We start from the raw sequence: 15,076 nt of genomic DNA on the forward strand, positions 1-15,076 counted from the left end.
TATATTTTTAGTAGAGATGGGGTTTCCTTGGCCAGGATGTTCTCGATCTCCTGACCTCGTGATCTGCCCACCTGGCCTCCCAAAGTGTTGGGATTACAGGGTGAGCCACTGCGCCTGGCCCTTTTTGAAGTTTTTAAAGGCAGAACCAAAATAGCCTTTAGATTAAGGATAATTTCTTCCCATTATTGAGGCAGTGCCTTTCTGAGTACTTTATTTCCTCTATTATGGTGTCTTTCAACTGTGGCTGATGAGAATACAAACAACCCTTAAAGGCTTTGAGAATTGTTTTACCCTATCCTTTTCTGTGGTTTTTTCTCTGGGTTGGGGTAATCTAATCACATGGCATGCACCTGTAGTTGTAGCTACACGGGAGGCTGAGACAAGAGGATGGTTTGAGACCAGGATGAGGAGGCTGCAGTGAGTTGTGTTTGCCCTGTTGTACTACAGTGTGAGTGACAGAATGAGGCCCTGTCTCAAAAGAAAAAAGAAATGTTTGCACTATTAACCCTAAGAGTAGTTCCTGGTGAATTTTGTGCATTGCAGTGTAATAGTGAATTATTTGATTTGATTTTGTTCAACTTTTTTTTAACTTAAAAAAAGGTATTTACACAAACCTGCATGTTGTGCACATGTACCCTAGAACTTAAAGTGTAATTAAAAAACGTATTTACTAATGTGTTAATATTTCTGCAAATTTATTGCAGTGGGTTTAAAAGGCAGACAGAGGCCAGGCGCAGTGGCTCACACTTGTAATCCCAGGACTTTGGGAGGCTGAGGCAGGCAGATCACCTGAGGTCAGGAGTTCGAGATCAGCCTGACCAACATGGAGAAAGCCCATCTCTACTAAAAGTACAAAAAAATTAGTCGGGTGTGGTGGCGCATGCCTGTAATTCTAGCTACTTGGGAGGCTGAGGCAGGAGAATCACTTGAACCTGGGAGGTGAAGTTTGCGGTGAGCTGAGATCACGCCATTGCACTCCAGCCTGGGTAACAAGAGTGAAACTCTGTCTCAAAGATAAATAAATAAATAAATAAATAAATAAATAAAAGGCAGACAGACACTCTTATATAAGCTATAGGGTAACAAAGGGGTTGTATGTAGTTGTAAAGTATTACATAGACCTGCATGGTTTATTGAATAACTTATAAACCACAAAAGAAATTAAATTTACAATGTTTCTGAAGTTCAGACTTTTAAACTGTTTTGTTCTGTCCTAGCAAATTCTTAACTTTTTTTGGGAAAGTGTTCTCAAACCTCAAAGTTGAATTAAGAGCTTGAAAAACGCTGTTAGTGAAAAGATACAACCAAAAGATCTAGAAATACCGAATTAGACTTGAGACCTTTGTTTGGAAATCACTCACTTTACTTGAATCAAACGCTGTGGAATCAGTAAAGTTTGCATCTCTTAGTCTTATATGCAAATGAAGCTAATAATGGCACCTACTTCAGGGGTTATAAAGATCATGAAAATGGGGTTCTCAAACCTGGAGAGATTTTGTTCCCCAGAGGATATAATTTGTTACTGTCTAGAGACGCTGGTGATCAGAGCTCAGAGTGGTGGCAGGGCTGGTCTGTCTCTTGTGGATAGAAGCGAGAATGTTGCCAAATAACCTGCAATGCACAGGACAATACCTCACAGCAAAGAATTATCTGACCGTAAGTGTCAGTAGTGCCGGGATTGAGAAACCCTGATGTAATTTAATGCCTATCCTGGTATAAGGCCAGGATACCAGATGATTTAATTTATGCCATCAGTAGGGGGTCCTGTTAGTAGAAAAATGAAGCTTTCTACTTGAAGTTTTTTTTTTTTTTTTTCAACTGGTAGTCCAGCCTAAGGATTAGTTTTTTTTTTTTTTAGAAAAAGGATAAAAATGCTTCACAATTGAATAACGTGAATATTCCCCCCTTTTATCTATAAAAAGTGAAATGAGAGTGGAAAAGCAGTAAAAGTCATGGAAAAACAAACTTACATTTATTTATAGATGTCAATTTTAATAAAATGTTTATGTAGTAGAGAAATTTCCAGTGTTCAAATTAACTTCAATTCTGAAAACTCATCTATGTTTGAGAATACACTTTTACAGGGCAAACTTATGAACATATCATTCTTATGTTATCTTTTAATCGTTTTTAATGTGTTAGCATTTTTATTTTTTTATTTTTTTGGAATCTTTGCAGGCATTATAAGCATTCACTTATTAATTTTTGTGTGTGTGTTACGTTTCCTATAGGTGTTACCTCATTTTGAAAGTCTTGGGAAACAGGAAAAAATTCCTAACAAAATGTCAGCTTTTCGAAATCATTGTCCACATTTGGATTCAGTTGGTGAAATAACAAAAGAAGATTTGATACAAAAATCTCATGTAAGAAACAGGTTTTTTCTTCCTTGAAAAACTTCACTTTTCTCTTGAATATGTAGTTTTCATAAATTGTTATAATACTCTATGAGCCATGTTTTAAAAATATGTATGATGTCAGTGCATTAGTGAATTGTATGTGTTTGTGTCAATATAACCAATGTTGTCTTTTTTATTTCTTTTTATAGGGTACTTGTCAGGATTGTAAAGTCCGAGGACCGAATCTTTGGGCATGCCTGGAGGTGTGTACTGTTTTTTCCTGAAAAGATTGCTATGATAATAATAAATTTGGATCTGAATAATCATAACCAGAAAATTTTTGACACTTAAAGTGATTTTTGTAAATTAAACTTGCTTTTAAAAGGTCATTATTGATTACAAAAAATAAACTTTGGAAAGATCTTAATTTATAGTGCTTTTGCAGTTTTTAGTAAATCACTCAGGTATTTTATGCTTGCCTTTTATTAGAAATGACATAGCTTTTAGCTTAGAAATATATCTTCTGGTTTTGTTTTGTGCCTGGAAACATTTGGTTAAATTTTATGACTGGAAAGTCATTTACTCATTGAGTTTAAAACAGGTAATCCAAACTTAATTGTAAATATAATTGTAATGCTGTTATAAATTTACATGTATATTATAAAGTATCTTATTTTTCTTCCTATATAATTATTTATAGAATAGATGTTCATATGTTGGCTGTGGTGAATCACAAGTAGATCACAGCACCATACATTCTCAGGTATGTATATAAAAAATTTAATGGAAGACTTGTTAAAAAAGTACCTGAAGGAAAGGGAAGGCCAGTATAACATTATTAATTCAAGTTTGCGCTCTAAGTTAAAACTTCACTTACATTCTCTGTGAAAGGTAGGGAAGGGAATTGCCAGGAGGATGAACGTTAAAATGAGGTTGTGATTAAGAAAGCACTGATTTCAAAAGCTTACATCCGGCCGGGCGCAGTGGCTCACACCTGTAATCCCAGCACTTTGGAAGGCTGAGGCAGGCAGATCACCTGAGGTCAGGAGTTCGAGACCAGCCTGGCCAATATGGCGAAACTCTGTCTCTATTAAAAATTCAAAAAAAATAGCTGAGTATGGTGGCAGACACCTGTAATCCCAGCTACTCGGGAGGCTGAGGCAGGAGAATTGTTTGAACCTGGGAGGCGGAGGTTGCAGTGAGCCAAGATTGTACCATTGTACTCCAGCCTGGGCAACAAGAACGAAACTCCATCTAAAAAAAAAAAAAAAAAAAAGTGTACATCCAGACATCTCCAGATATTTGGAGGTGATAGCTGGCATATTAGGAGGTTGAAGCCCGAGAGAGAATGGGTACTTAGATTTATGAGATAGCCTGGCTAACTTCTTTAAGTCTCAGCTCATGTCATATTGCCTTTTCCTGCACATCATCCTAACTGGACTCACCTTTCTGCTTTGCTCTGCTTGTTTGGTACTTCTCATGTAACTCTGGCATGCCTCTTCTATAGTGTTATGTAGACCTCCCATTCTAAATTTCTCTAAATTCGAGAAAACAAGTTTCTCGAATGAGTGTGTTTTAAGGTGCGCATTGATACCTCTACAGCATCAACTGTTCTCAACCAGGCTTCCTCTAGAGAATTAATTAAGCCTGAATACCCAAACTCAAAGGCATCATTGTATATCATTTACTTCTTTCCATCTAAAATGGTACTTGCTGTGTACCACCCTTGGGAGAATTGAGAAATTAGTCACTTAGATCATTTTTTGTAGGGCTTCATTCTCTAGCGGAACTCTGGTTGAGAAAGGCTAGACTTTTATCTTTCCAGGATTATATATTCTATATTGCTAGAGCTGTTTTATGCTTTGACTCATGTCATTTGTGTTCTTTTGCCATTCTGATTTCTTAGAGTAGTTACTAGCTATTGTTAATTATTTTCTTGTGTTATATTTATTTGCAGACTGCAAAGCAAGGTCTTATACTCTTCCATTTATCTTTTTGTATAATGAATAGTGAGGGGAAAATGGCAGAGTAATTTCTAGAGTAGGCTTACATATTGTTACTGTTCATTATACCTTAGAAGTTTATCTAAAGAATTTTTTTTTTTGGTATTCTAAACTGGCTTTTGAGTATATTGTTACTCATCAAAGACCAGCAGTTTATCTTCTGTTATCTTTTGAAGAACTGTTTTCAAGTATATGTAATTTTGGTTCCTCTTTTCCCTCTACTGTGAAATGATATAGGAGACAAAGCATTATCTAACTGTGAACCTTACCACTCTTCGAGTATGGTGTTATGCTTGCAGCAAAGAAGTATTTTTGGATAGGAAATTAGGAACTCAGCCTTCATTGCCTCATGTAAGACAACCTCACCAAATACAAGAAAACAGTGTCCAGGTAATAATCTAGATCCACTTAGTTAAGCTGTAAAACATTCAGGTAATACTTTCAGAATTTGTTATGTAGCTAAAATTTTAAAAAGGAATACTGCCTAACCTGTACTTTGAAAATTTCTGTAATGTGCCTTTTTTCTCTCAAAGTTCTCATGCTCCCCTTTCTTGTGTTACTTAGAGTGATAGATTAGGGTGAGATTGAAGCCTACCTGTCTGAAGATGGAAAAGCCCCTAATGAATTTTTAAAGTTTTTTTTTTTTTTTAATGACTGAAGTAGTCTTTATCTTTTTCTGGTAAATCTGATTCCAAGAAAGGTGGTAGGCCTTCTTTGATAGGGAATGACAGTTACTAATTCAGCTCTCTTCCTCATTCTGTCCTCCCTTCCATCCCCTTTTTATTATTGTGAACATTTTACTTATTATTGAAAACAAAGTAGAATATAATGAAGCTTAGCATCAGTCTTTGGTTAAAGATTTTTCTCCCTTTGGGCTGGGCGCAGTGGCTCACGCCTGTGATCCCAGCACTTTGGGAGCCTTAGGCAGCCAGATCACGAGGTCAGGAGATCGAGACCATCCTGGCTAACATGGTGAAACCCTGTTTCTACTAAAAATACAAAACATTAGCCGGGCGTGGAGGCGGGCGCCTGTAGTCCTAGCTACTTGGGAGGCTGAGGCAAGAGAATGGCATGAACCTGGGAGGCGGAGCTGGCAGTGAGCCGAGACTGCGCCACTGTACTCCAGCCTAGGTGACAGAGCGAGACTCCATCTGAAAAAAAAAAAAAAAAAAGGTTTTTCTCCTTTTGGATCAAGAGACTTAGAAAATGTACAGGTTTCCTCACAGAATTTATCACTTAATTTTCAGAATTTTTAACTCATAGAAAAATAGGGAAAAGGAAATTAACTTAAAATAGTTGGCCTCTTATTCTGATCATCGTTTGATCAGAATTTGATCAGATTTGATGAAGAGCGAGTTTTTTTCCTCATGTGGATTATAGAAATCACATATTTCTGTATTTGTTCACTGATACCAACTCTCAGGTTTTTCTGTTGTATGTTTGTATCACATTCTTATGGTAGACATTTGTGATAATAAATTTGCTTGCCTTACACATGATATAACTTAGGGTGGCTAGATTTTAGTCAAAGAGTAATTTATTGCATTTTCAATTTCTCAGTTGAATGGCTTTAGTTAATTATAACCATTACTATTTCTCCCACTTATACCTATTTATCATTCACAAACATGTTTAGTCTTTTTCAGAAGTCCAGGTAGTATGAAAATGGCAGTTTTATTGAATCCTCTTACATTATTAACAAAAGTTTGTCCCACTGAAGTTATCTGAATGGTAATAAGTAGAAAAAATTAAAAAAAAGAAAAAAGTATAATGTTATGACCAAAGTTTAATCATACAAGAAACTAATAATCTATAAAGGCAAAATTATCAGCATCACTTACTAGAGAAGTAAGTTAAATAAGCTGTCTGTTGCCATTTCTACCAGAAAAGATCAAGATTACAAACTTTAATTAATGTTGAATCTGATAGAAAAAGTATACTGATACTTTCCTGATGGCTTGTTAATAATTTTCTGATGACTTGTAAATATGTTAACACATAAAAGGCATAAACTTAATTTCATGCAACTTCCTTATGATCCCATTGTTGAAGAAATTATTCAGAAGAAAAATGTTGTTCAGATAGATTTATTTAGTAGACTAAAACTTATATGCTGTTTGAATCCAGTTTACCACAGGATATTTGCAAAATAGTGAAATATTGGAAGCCATACAAATATTAATAAGATTTTTCAAATAGACACTTTTTCTAGATAGTAAAATTTCAAGTGATTTCTTTTAAGCCTCTGTACTTGCATGCATTTAGATATTTTGTAGTGAGCATGTATCTTTTTAAAAACAATTACTTTATAAAAACAAAATGGGAGTATGAAGTCTACTCAAATGTCCAGTCTCTACAGATGTCAGGAAAGTAAAATGGTTGGGAATTAGTGCATATGCCTGCATTTTAGAGGTAAAGTAAGGTTATAATAACTTGGAGAACCAGAGTACATGCTAAATTTATGCTGCTATTCAGTTTCCTTCTCTGTTTGGGTGTTGCTGAATGTTGGTTCATTGTAGTTCAAGCTTCTGATACTACAAGAGAACTTTCAAATTTTGATTTTTATTTGTCATCTCTGAATTTTTTAAACTGTAGCTCAAAGTTTTTTTTAAGTGTTTGCTAGCATTTGGGTAACAGGTTATCAGTTGCAACCTCTGAATCAAGCCAATTGTTGGAAATTAATATTAGAATATTTTTAAAGTAAGTGCTTGAACTATTTAATATGCATAAAATCATGCAGGCCGGATGTGGTGTCTCATACCTGTAATCCCAGCACTTTGGGAGGCCAAGGTGGACGGATCATGAGGTTAACAGATCAAGATCATTCTAGCCAACATGGTGAAACCCCCTGTCTCCTAAAAATACAAAAATTAGCTGGGTGTGGTGGCATGCACCTATAGTCCCAGCTACTCAGGAGGCTGAGGCAGGAGAAGCATTTGAACCTGGGAGGTGGAGGTTGCAGTGAGCCGAGATCATGCCACTGCACTCCAGCCTGGCAACAGAGTGAGACTCTATTTCAGAAAAAAAAAAAAAAGTGTGCAAAGTAAATATAGTAGTATCAGGAGAGATTGTAGAAGTCTACAGATAATGTGTTATGATGAAAAACTTTTGCCTTTTTCCCTGTAGAAAATTAGATCTGAAAAGAGTGTAGGATAGTGTCCTTCAGAGGTCTTTTTAGCTATGTGACTTTTTAATGTCACATACTTGCAGTTATTGTGGAGTTTTAATTCAGAAAATTCAGTTATAAAAAGTGCCTTTTAAACTCAAATACGTATGTTAATAAAGTGGGGCTGACATTGCTATTATCTAGGGTAGATCCTTATTTCCTTTAAAACAGAAATGTAAGTTTAATTGCTAATACCACAAATTCTTATGGTTCCACTATTAAAATAACATCTCAATAATTTTTATGGTATAGATGTTATATGTTACAATTAAAGCTTTTTTTAAAATTTAAGGATTTGTTCAAGTGTGCTCTCTTTTTTTGTTATCAAGGATTTTAAAATACCCAGTAATACAACATTAAAAACTCCTCTGGTTGCTGTATTTGATGATCTGGATATAGAAGTGGACGAAGAAGATGAACTTAGGGCAAGAGGTAAAATAATCCTGTGTAACCCTTGTATGGCACTGCCCGTTTCTTTAGAAAACCGTATAATATAAACGTTTCAAAATGTGGAGGTAAAACGGGCTTGATAATTACAACAAAAAGACTTTGAAATTTGGCCTAGTAAAATTTTATTTGCAAAACAAACTTTTGGTTTCTCTGGTATCAGTTTACCAAAGCTAGGATCCTACTTACTCTTTTGCAGTTGAACCTTACGATCTTTTTGCTTAACTTGCCTTTTGAGGTCTGTTTTAACAGTGTTTCTCAACTCCTTTTTCTATTGTCAGTGATGGGGAGGTATTAGGTATTAAAGTATTCCCTTAGCAGAATTTTCAGGGGAAAACATTTGGAAAAAGAATCAGGTGATACACTTCTCCCTTCTTCCCCTAAATTGAGAACCAGTCTATTTGGATTTTCCATGTTCTTTTAGGCCCACTGTTCTTAGTATAAACTTAAAATTTTCTGTTTTATAATTGATGCTAGTGGCATATTGAATGTATATTTAGATAATTATCTGGAAATTAACACTTTCATTTAAGCTTGACGTGACTACTTTATAAATATTTTATGTATTTCCCAGTTTTAACCCATTAATTTAGCCCACACTATTAATTTTACTGGATACTTATCAATAAGTGATAGTTCAGTCTTGTTTTAGAGGTTTTTAGAATTTTAAATATTCTTCATTTTGCTCCAAATCCAAATAGCATTTATAACTTTTTTTTAGTATTTATTTCATCTTTTAATAATGAAAGTAAACTGATGAAAGTGAACTTGACTATATATGGAAGTGATAAGTCATTCAATGGCTTCGTTTCGTATTAGCTTGAACCATATGAAATTGCCGTTTTTGTAGATTGTCAGCAGTATCCTATGGTTCAACCTAATAAATACTACTTTCTTTTTTGTTTTTGTTTTTTTTTGAGATGGAGTCTCGCTCTGTTGCCCAGGGTGGAGTGCAATGGTGCGATCTTGGCTCACTGCAAGCTCCGCCTTCTGGGTTCATGCCATTCTCCTGCCTCAGCCTCCTGAGTAGCTGGGACTACAGGTGCCCGCCACCACGCCCGGCAAATTTTTTGTATTTTTAGTAGAGATGGGGTTTCACCCTGTTAGTCAGGATGGTCTCGATCTCCTGACCTCGTGATCTGGCTGCCTTGGCCTCCCAAAGTGCTGGGATTACAGGTGTGAGCCACCGCGCCTGGCATAAATACTACTTTCAATGCAATACATTGAAACGGAAAGGAAAAGGATGTTTATCATTTATCATGACATGAGTTTTTTTGCATTGTCATTAAACTATTTCTCAAAATAAACTTTAGTTATAATAAATGTAAAAGCCTCAATTAATGATTTTTAAAAACATCTAGTCTTAAATGTTAATAGGAAAGGCTATTCTTCCTGTGCAAATTTCAAAGGTTGAACTGTTTAAGCCTTGAACTTATGTAAAACTCAAAATTTTGGTGATTGTGGCCGGGTGCCGTGACTCACGCCTGTAATCCCAGCACTTTGGGAGGCTGAGGCAGGCAGAGCACGAGGTCGGGAGATTGAGACCATCCTGGCTAATGCAGTGAAACCCCGTCTCTACTAAAAATACAAAAAATTAGCTGGGTGTGGTGGCGGACGCCTGTAGTCCCAGCTACTCAGGAGGCTGAGGCAGGAGAATGGCGTGAACCTGGGAGGCGGAGCTTGCAGTGAGCCGAGATTGCGCCACTGCACTCCAGCCTGGGCAACAGAGCGAGACTCTGTCAAAACAAAACAAAACAAAATTTTTGGTGATTGTAAGGCTTCCAAAAGTATGACCTCTCTGAATTATTCAAGTTGCTGTATTGTATTTCTGTGGTCCTTAATATAATTTGGGAACCATATTAATGACCCCTAAAATTGAGTCATTTTGCTTTATTGAATGATGACTTCATGTATATTTTTTCTTAATAGGTCTTACAGGTTTGAAAAATATTGGAAATACTTGTTACATGAATGCAGCTTTGCAGGCTCTTTCTAATTGGTAAATAGAGAAATTAATTTTGTTTTGTTTGTATGATTTTTAAAGTTATTTTTTGAGCACAAAACCATGCAACTATAGTAGTTGACTAACTCTCAAGGTAGAACAGGCAAGAATCTGGTTTGGGACATAACCCATTCTTGTCCCAATGATGTTACTCTATGTATGCCTGTAGTTTCTTGAGGCTGCTGGTCCTTGTGTAAACCCTGGGTAGTTGTGTGTCTTTGAGCAAGTTATTGTTTCTTACAGCTAGAAAACGAAGAGTGTGAACTAATTATTCAGATCACTTTTAATTCAGAGATCTTATGAAAATATTTTATATTTTTCTGTAGATGGAAAGCCTTTAATAAAGGAGTCAGATTTTTTTTTGTAATCATAGTCTTACAAAATAGGTATGTCAGGGGGTTTTACTCTTAAGTTTGGATGCATTGAGTCAGGTGATATTACCCTTTAAATTTAGGTGCATTGAGTCCGAACCAAAATTCAGAAATCACTGACTTTGACATTACCCTTTCTCCTGGATTAAATTATAGTGTAGTGATTGGAGATTGAACATATGTCTACAGGTTGAGTATCCCTCTTATGAAATGCTGGGAATCAGAAGTGTTTCAGATTTTTCTGGATTTTGGAGTATTTATTTGCATTATACTTACTGGTTGAGCATCCCTTACCAAAAATCCAGTATTTGAAATGCTCCAATGAGCATTTCCTTTGAATATCATGTTGGCATTCAAAAAGTTTTGGATTTTGGAACATTTTGTATTTTGTATTTTGTATTAGGGATATTAAACTTGTACTTCTTCCCAAAATAATCTAATTTTTGTTTAGACATAATATTTTGCCTCCATAAATATTTTGCCTTCAGTTTTCTTATGTTTCATAACCTTGTGAAATAAAGATAACCCAATTTTTATTAAGTAATCAGAGAACACATCTTTGAAGAAGAGACTTTTTTTTTTTTTTTTTTAGGCTGGGTCTCACTCTGTTACCCAGGCTAGAGCACAGTGGTGCGATTTTGGCTCACTGCAACTCTGCCTCCTGGGTTTGTGTGATCCTCCTACTTCAGCCTCCCGAGTAGCTGAGACTACAGGCACGTGCCACCAAACGTGGCTAAGTTTTAAATTTTTTGTAGAGATGGGGTTTGCCTTGTTGCCCAGACTGGTTTCCGACTCCTGGGCTCAAGTGATTCGCTTGCCTCGGCCTCCCAGAGTGCTGGGATTATAGGCATGGGCCACTGCGCTCGGACGTTAAAGAAGAGACATTTAGGCCAGGCGTGGTGGTTCACACCTGTAATCCCAGCACTTTGGGAGACTGAGGCGGGTGGATCACGAGGTCAGGAGTTTGAGACCAATCTGGCCAACATAGTGAAACCCTGTCACTACTAAAAATACAAAAATGTAGCCAGGTGTGGTGGTGTGCACCTGTAATCCCAGCTACTTGGGAGGTTGAGGCAGGAGAATCATGTAAACCCTGGAGGTGGAGGTTGCAGTGAGCCAAAGTCACACCATTGCACTCCAGCCCAGGTGACAGTGTGAGACTCCGTCTCAAAAAAAAAAAAAGAAGAGACATTTACTCTGAAACTTGAGGAATAAGTATGAGCTGGTTGTTTGAAAGGATGGGGAGAGCATTCCTAGCAAAATGCTCCTTGTAAGCAGCCTTGGGATGGGAAAGAGCTTGACACATTTGAGGAACTGGAAGAAAATCTGTGTGACAGGGTACAGTAATCATAGGGCTGAACGACAAGGGTCTAGGTTATGTAGGCCACATTAAAGATGTAGGTCTTTATTCTCATAGTAGTACAATACCATTGAAGTGTTTGTATAGTAGGGTAGCTAATAATCTATATTTTAAAAATATTACTGTGGTTGCCACGTGGACAGTGAATTGGAGGGGGAAGAGAGTGGAATTTGAAAGACCAGCTAGGAGACTATGATAATGATTTAGGCAAGAAGTAGTGGTAGTTTACATCATCTAGGGTGGTAGGAAAAGAGTGAAGGAATTGGAGATAAACATTTTTAGGAGGATGATTGATTGATAGGATGTGGGTAGAGAAAGGGAGAGGAGGTTCAAAGTTTAACAACACAATCCTAAGAGACCTGTAGGTTGTTGCTATTGTTATTTTTATACAGATAAGAAAACCAGACACAGAAGTTTAAATAACTTTGCCATTGTAACCAGCTAGTAAGTACTGGCGGAATTCTGGTTTTTTTTTTTTTTTTGAGACGGAGTGTCGCTCTGTCGCCAGGCTGGAGTGCAGTGATGTGATCTCAGCTCAGCTTCCTGAGTAGCTGGGACTACAGGCACCGGCCACCACACCCAGCTAAGTTTTGTATTTTTAGTAGAGATGGGGTTTCACCATGTTAGCCGGGTTGGTCTCGATCTCCTGACCTCATGATTCGCCCGCCTCGGCCTCCCAAAGTGCTAGGATTACAGGCATGAGCCACAGCGCCCGGCCTTTTTATTTTTTATTTTTTATTTTTTTTTAAAGTTAGAGACAGGATCTTACTCTGTCACCCAGGCTGGAATGCAGTGGAACGATCATGGCTCACTGCAGCCTTGAACTCCTGGGTTCAAGGGCTCTTCCTGCCTCAGCCTGCCAAGTAGCTAGGACCACAAGTGCATGCCACTGCTCCCAGATAATGTTTTAAAAGTTTTGTAGAGATGGATTTTTGCTGTGTTGCCCAGGCTGGTCTTGAACTCCTGTCCTTGAGTCATGTCCTGCCTTGGCCTCCCAAAGTATTGGAATTACAGGCATGACCCACCATGCCTGGCAGGGACAAAATTCTGAATCTGAGATTTTTATGTGTATGTTTGTTTTTGTAGATCTTTTGTTGATTATTGCACAATACTGCTTCCATGGATTTACTTTGTAATTCCTCTGATTTCATTGAAAAAGATGTGGCTGATATGATTACACTATTGGTGGCTGGGTGTGGTGGCTCATGCCTGTAGCACTTTGGGAGGCTAAGGTGGGAGGATTGCTTGAGCCCAGGAGTTCTGGAACCAGCTTGGGCAACCTAACGAGACCCTGTCTCTACCGAAAAAAAAAAAAAAAAGGATTACACTTGGCAAAGAGATGGCTTAGTAGTTATCTAACTGCCTTCATAGGGGGTTTGGTTTATGTAGGTCAGAATTTGGTCCTTTGCCCAGTCAGTTTTCTATAAATAGATTAATGGAGATTCCCTCAAGCTAATCAAACTCATGACAGACTATACTTCCTTATAAATTGCTAACTTGAGCCACCAACAAATATTAGTACCAAATAATGGAATGTAGAAGGCTGGAGGAAGTGCAGGTTCAGTTGAAAGTTAAATTTTTATCCTGTTCAGTTTGGGCATTTGATATAAATCTGAAATTTAGATGACATGGTTGACTTTATATAAATTTGACGATGATTAGAATATGGTTGAAAATTTTAGATCGCCCAGAGAAGAAAAGTATGTAGGGAAAAGTCATAGGATCAAGTCCTGAGGAATCCTTACATTTACATGTCTGGGGCCAAAAAGAGCAATAAAGAGGAAAAAGGAATTTTAAGAGGTAAAGAGGAAAAGTTGGAAAATGCATACAATAGTCCAGAGAAGATTTGTTCAAGAATGAGGGCATGGCCGGGCGCGGTGGCTCAAGCCTGTAATCCCAGCACTTTGGGAGTCCGAGACGGGCGGATCACAAGGTCAGGAGATCGAGACCATCCTGGCTAACATGGTGAAACCCCGTCTCTACTAAAAATACAAAAAACTAGCCGGGCGAGGTGGCGGGCGCCTGTAGTCCCAGCTACTCGGGAGGCTGAGGCAGGAGAATGGCGTGAACCCGGGAGGCGGAGCTTGCAGTGAGCTGAGATCCGGCCACTGCACTCCAGCCTGGGCGACAGAGCGAGACTCCGTCTCAAAAAAAAAAAAAAAAAGAATGAGGGCATGGTCGTCTGTGGCAAATGTTACTGAGTGGGGACTGAAAAGTGTATCTGGCAGCATGGAGGACTCTTGATACGGTGGGGCCAAATCTGATTTGAAAGGACTGAGCTCTTTATGAAGGAATGAAAGTGAAGCTGTAAAAGGGATCAAAGAAAGAAATGACAGCTATAGGGATGTACGTGTTGTCAGTTAATTGAATGACCAGAAATAATCAGTATTAGCTTTGACTCCACTCTAACATTTTTCTCTTTTTAAAATTAGCCCACCTTTGACACAGTTTTTTCTTGATTGTGGAGGATTAGCACGAACAGATAAGAAACCTGCCATTTGTAAAAGTTATCTCAAACTAATGACAGAGCTGTGGCATAAAAGCAGGTATGTAACTTAATATACTTTTCTTCTTTATTAAACTTTTAAATGAATATTATAAATATTTAAAGGATGCAGGTCCATTTATGGAGCCAGAAAAAAGGAGAAGACAGACAGATTTGAGACAGCTTTGTTTCAGGCATGTTACATTTGAAGCTGAACGTAAGGTGTCAGAGAAGTTTTAGAAGCAGATGAAGGTGTCATGAAAGTCTGGAAGTATTTGGACTGGTGATATAGTGTTGGAATGTTAAAGCTGCTGTACAGCTGCTGTTACTGGAACTTTAGAGTTTTATATTCAGGAGTAGGCATTCTCACAATGATAAAATCAGACCCTAAATACTATATGAATATTTTCCTGCTTATGTTTATTTATTCTAAAGTTTAGCATTAGGATCACAGTTTACTGTAATATGTTAATAATTTTGTTTTAGAACTATTTGGGAAATTTGCATTTTTGAAAAGTCATGGGGTGAAGCATAATCATTTAATTGAGGGAGTATAGCAGTAAAATATCACTTAAAATATCAAGGATAAGGTGTTCTGATGTGCCTGTGGAACATATTAGGCAGTTTTGAATGATTTTTTTGAAATGTAATTTTCAATTTATTTAACACTTTGAATTATTGGTTGTTAATTTTTAAAATAAAAATTAAAAATAACAAAAATTACTCTTTAAAAATGTTTTCTTGCTCAGGCCAGGATCTGTTGTGCCTACTAATCTGTTTCAAGGAATTAAAACTGTAAATCCAACATTTCGGGGGTATTCTCAGCAGGTTAGTTTATTGCTTTTCTTTTGTAATTTTAATCTAAATAAATTTTGAAAATGCCATTATGTTTTTTTTTGGTCCACT

The 15,076-nt window shown here is 37.2% G+C and overlaps 1 protein-coding gene across 4 annotated transcripts in view; it reads left to right on the forward strand.

The window, feature by feature from the left end:
* The window catches only part of USP33 (ubiquitin specific peptidase 33), a 69,240-nt gene that overhangs the window by 19,400 nt on the left and 34,764 nt on the right, over positions 1-15,076 (forward strand). For 2 of the 4 annotated variants that reach the window (XM_005542967.4, XM_005542968.4), the window contains exons 2-9: positions 2,232-2,363; positions 2,546-2,599; positions 3,037-3,099; positions 4,577-4,729; positions 7,835-7,937; positions 9,882-9,951; positions 14,118-14,231; positions 14,920-14,998. In XM_005542967.4, the coding sequence (XP_005543024.1) occupies positions 2,283-2,363; positions 2,546-2,599; positions 3,037-3,099; positions 4,577-4,729; positions 7,835-7,937; positions 9,882-9,951; positions 14,118-14,231; positions 14,920-14,998 (717 nt within the window). In that variant the 5' untranslated portion in view covers positions 2,232-2,282. The remainder of the gene's footprint in view (positions 1-2,231; positions 2,364-2,545; positions 2,600-3,036; positions 3,100-4,576; positions 4,730-7,834; positions 7,938-9,881; positions 9,952-14,117; positions 14,232-14,919; positions 14,999-15,076) is intronic. The other 2 variants (XM_005542969.5, XM_074003361.1) reach the window with 1 other exon arrangement.

This window comes from Macaca fascicularis, chromosome 1 (assembly GCF_037993035.2).
Source record: "Macaca fascicularis isolate 582-1 chromosome 1, T2T-MFA8v1.1".
Taxonomy (NCBI): domain Eukaryota; kingdom Metazoa; phylum Chordata; class Mammalia; order Primates; family Cercopithecidae; genus Macaca; species Macaca fascicularis.